Source organism: Morone saxatilis, unplaced genomic scaffold (genome assembly GCF_004916995.1).
Source record: "Morone saxatilis isolate NCDOM2014 unplaced genomic scaffold, NCSU_SB_2.0 Contig5, whole genome shotgun sequence".
NCBI classification, from domain to species: domain Eukaryota; kingdom Metazoa; phylum Chordata; class Actinopteri; family Moronidae; genus Morone; species Morone saxatilis.
The window spans coordinates 975,708-978,933 of NW_023340095.1; the positions used below are offsets into that span (position 1 = coordinate 975,708).

At 45.0% G+C, this 3,226-nt stretch overlaps 1 protein-coding gene across 1 annotated transcript in view; it reads left to right on the top strand.

Annotated features, from left to right (window-relative positions):
• lacc1 (laccase (multicopper oxidoreductase) domain containing 1) overlaps positions 1-2,013 on the top strand; it is a 2,860-nt gene extending 847 nt beyond the window's left edge. Inside the window, exons 2-5 of the mRNA XM_035676246.1 lie at positions 211-389; positions 721-886; positions 974-1,199; positions 1,434-2,013. Coding sequence (XP_035532139.1) covers positions 211-389; positions 721-886; positions 974-1,199; positions 1,434-1,695 — 833 coding nt within the window. The 3' untranslated portion in view covers positions 1,696-2,013. The remainder of the gene's footprint in view (positions 1-210; positions 390-720; positions 887-973; positions 1,200-1,433) is intronic.
• The last annotated feature ends 1,213 nt before the right edge of the window (positions 2,014-3,226 follow it).

A 3,226-nucleotide genomic window follows, 5' to 3' on the forward strand; every position in this document is an offset into this window, starting at 1 on the left:
AGCTGCATCATGGATTAAATAACTGCTGACCACTGCGTTTATTGTCTGTAACTCTGTTTATAACTCTTTATTTTATTGTAACAAATCATCAACAAGTAAGTTGAACTTTAATGTCCTGATGAGCAAAGAACTATAAAACTGTCAGTTTTTTGAATGGAGTTTGGTGCGACTGTATCAACATTAAACCAACAGTCTGTCTTTGTCTCTCAGACTGCTTCGGTCACGGCTTCAGTACCCGTACCGGCGGCGTGTCCTACATCCCGACCCTGTCCTCCCTGAACCTGTTCAGCAGCAGGAGGAGGAGGGACCCCGGGGCCGTGGTGCAGGAGAACAGACGGCGACTGGCCCTGCACGCCGGTTTCCACCCTCAGCCGCTCTGTATGGTCAAGGTACTGAACTGACTGTACATTTCTTTGTGTATACCGCCTCCTAGTGGCTCCTGCAACCTTCTAAAGAAAGGGACGAACGAACTCTAGGACCTTCTCACAGACCAGTGGAACCTCCTTACTGTCCAACAGAACCTCCTAAATGCACTAGACCTACTAAAGGAGCTCTAGAACCTTCTCTGGGACCACAACAAGTCTTAAATTACTCCTAGAACCTCCCCAATGACGACTTGAACCTCCTCAGTATCTCAGAAACCTCAATAAACCTCCTAAACCTCTTAAAGCCCGACTCGAACCTCCTTAATGGCAACTGAACAATGGTTCTTTCCCGCAGGTGAATCACGCCAGCGATGTTTGGGTTCTGGGGAAAGTGGAGCCGGAGAGCTATGATGGGATAGTAACCAATCGGACCGGGGTGGTTCTAGCTGCTCCGGGAGCCGACTGCATGCCGATCCTGTTCGCCGACCCGGTGTCAAAGGTCATCGGAGCCGCTCATTCAGGTAGATGTTCCTTTTGGTCTCTTCCAGAAAGTGTAACACGTCCTCAGGTGTTCTGAAATCATATACCGGATTGTGATTGGACCTCAGGTTGGAAAGGGACCCTGATGGGAGTCGCTATGACGACCGTGGAGGCCATGGTGACGGAGTTCGGTTGCCGCGTGAGCGACATCGTGGTGGCCGTGGGGCCGTCGGTGGGGGCGTGCTGTTTCACCCTGGAGCGAGATCAGGCGCTGGACTTCCACCGCATCCATCCGGACTGCGTCCCGGATCCAGAGTCCGCCAAACCGCACGTCAACATCCGCCTCGCCAACAGGTAGCGCCCAACACGGCAGAACACAGAACATCAGAACAGAGTTTACTTAATGTTAGCGCACGTTAATTCTCAGGGACAAAAACTACCCAGAACCTTCTAAAGAACCCTATAGAACATTACCAGAGGCCACTAGAACCTCCTGAAGGAACTCCAGGACGAGTGTCTATCTATGATTTTAATTTATGTTTATTAGTGACGTACATCGCTAACCTAACGTCCAACTTCCCGCCCCAGAGTTCTCCTTCAGAACGGCGGCATCCTGCCTGAACACATCCACGACGACACGGTGACGGCGAGGCCCGGCGTGACGCCCTGCACCTCCTGCCACCCCGAGGCCTTCTTCTCCCACCGCAGAGACGGACTCAACTTCGGCACCCAGGTGGGCTTCCTGTGGATAAAGGGGGCGGAGGAACCGACCCGACCCCCGTCAGACGGGACGGAGGAACCGGGCCGCCCCCCGTCAGACGGTGGCAGACATCAACCAAAGACAGTTTAAAGAAACACCTGGAGGAACCACTTTGTTCTGATTGTTCCTGACACAGTGAAATATTTAACACGAGCTCTCAGGATGAATAATTTCTGCCTCGTTGCACAATTAGTATTTTCTGTTCCGATGTTAAAAAGCTTATTAATTTTAATGTCAAATAAATGTGAGTGGATTTTATTGAACAGGACCAAATTAAAAGCAGCAGCTGTTGTTAATGTGCTGTAATGAGACGTTCAGGTGCAGGCAGGAGAGCTGGGAAATATGGATACTGTGGGTTTATTAAGGTATATTTCTTACTGAAACTTAATAAATATCTTGAATACGTAATAATACTGCACTACATTCATTTCTTTATATCAGAACCTGATAAATAAATAACAGCATGTTTTTATAGAAAATGTCCAATAATGACAGAAGACAGATGTCTCTGGGATACAGACAGCATTTATTTTGACAAATATCTCAGAGTTGATTTGTCTTTAAAAAGCAGCCCTTTTTCTAAAAATAAATAATAAAATAAAAACAACAAAGATCAATCGATTTAATGTTTCTGAGCGGGGAAACCCTCCGAAGCTCGACTCAGTGCAACGTCAGCCGTCTTCACAGTAAACAATCACAGAATAAAAACCTCCTGCAGACGAACAGGTTCAGTCCGTTTAAGGTGAAATGCCCCTTTTAAAATAATACAGCAGGAACAGAGAGGACATAAAGCTCTGCAGTGCATCAGTCAATCAATCAATCAATCAACAGTTATTAATGATAAACAAGATTTAACACGTTGGTTCAAACATAAAAACACAACGACTGATCGAAAATATGTTTGTTTGTTTCAATAAATAAAAACAGATTTTGTCATTTTAAATGGAGTGAAACAACAACTTCCTGTCGTCACTCTGCAGCTTCATTCTAACACACACACACACACACACACAGTATGTCAACAGGAAGTTATCACAACAGGAAGTCCTCCTGCGTCTGTAGAAACCGCGATGAACCTCTGAGAGCACGTCGAGTGTGAACGCAACCTTCCTCATAACTAACCCACAATGCATCAGGTTTTAACCAGCAGCCCAACGGTCGAAGTCAACGCTGTACGAATGTTTTATACCTAAAGAAAGAAATAAACGAATGTGGAACGTTTACAGAATTCACACGAAGGTCCAAATAATAAAGAACGATAATAAAGTTTATAAAGTTTCACTCGATAACTCATAATTGTGCGTTTTTTAAGGGAGTCTGGCGATATTGTTGTTTTGAGTTCATCAGCTGGAAGGATGTCAAATCTTACGTTAGCTAAAGTTAGAACTAGTTAATCTACATTAACTGTTTGGGGATTTAATTTAGAAATAAAGTTTAGTTACTGACGCTGATTAGTTCAACAACTGTTGAACAATATGGCTTGTTGAGGGTTTCATTGTCTGAGTGTTGATGGCTTATTGATCCTCTGACGGTCAGTCTGTCCTTCGCTCTGTTCACATTATTCAATAATAACAGGCTCATGGTAACAGCGACACACCGAATATTAATGATCAATAATGTT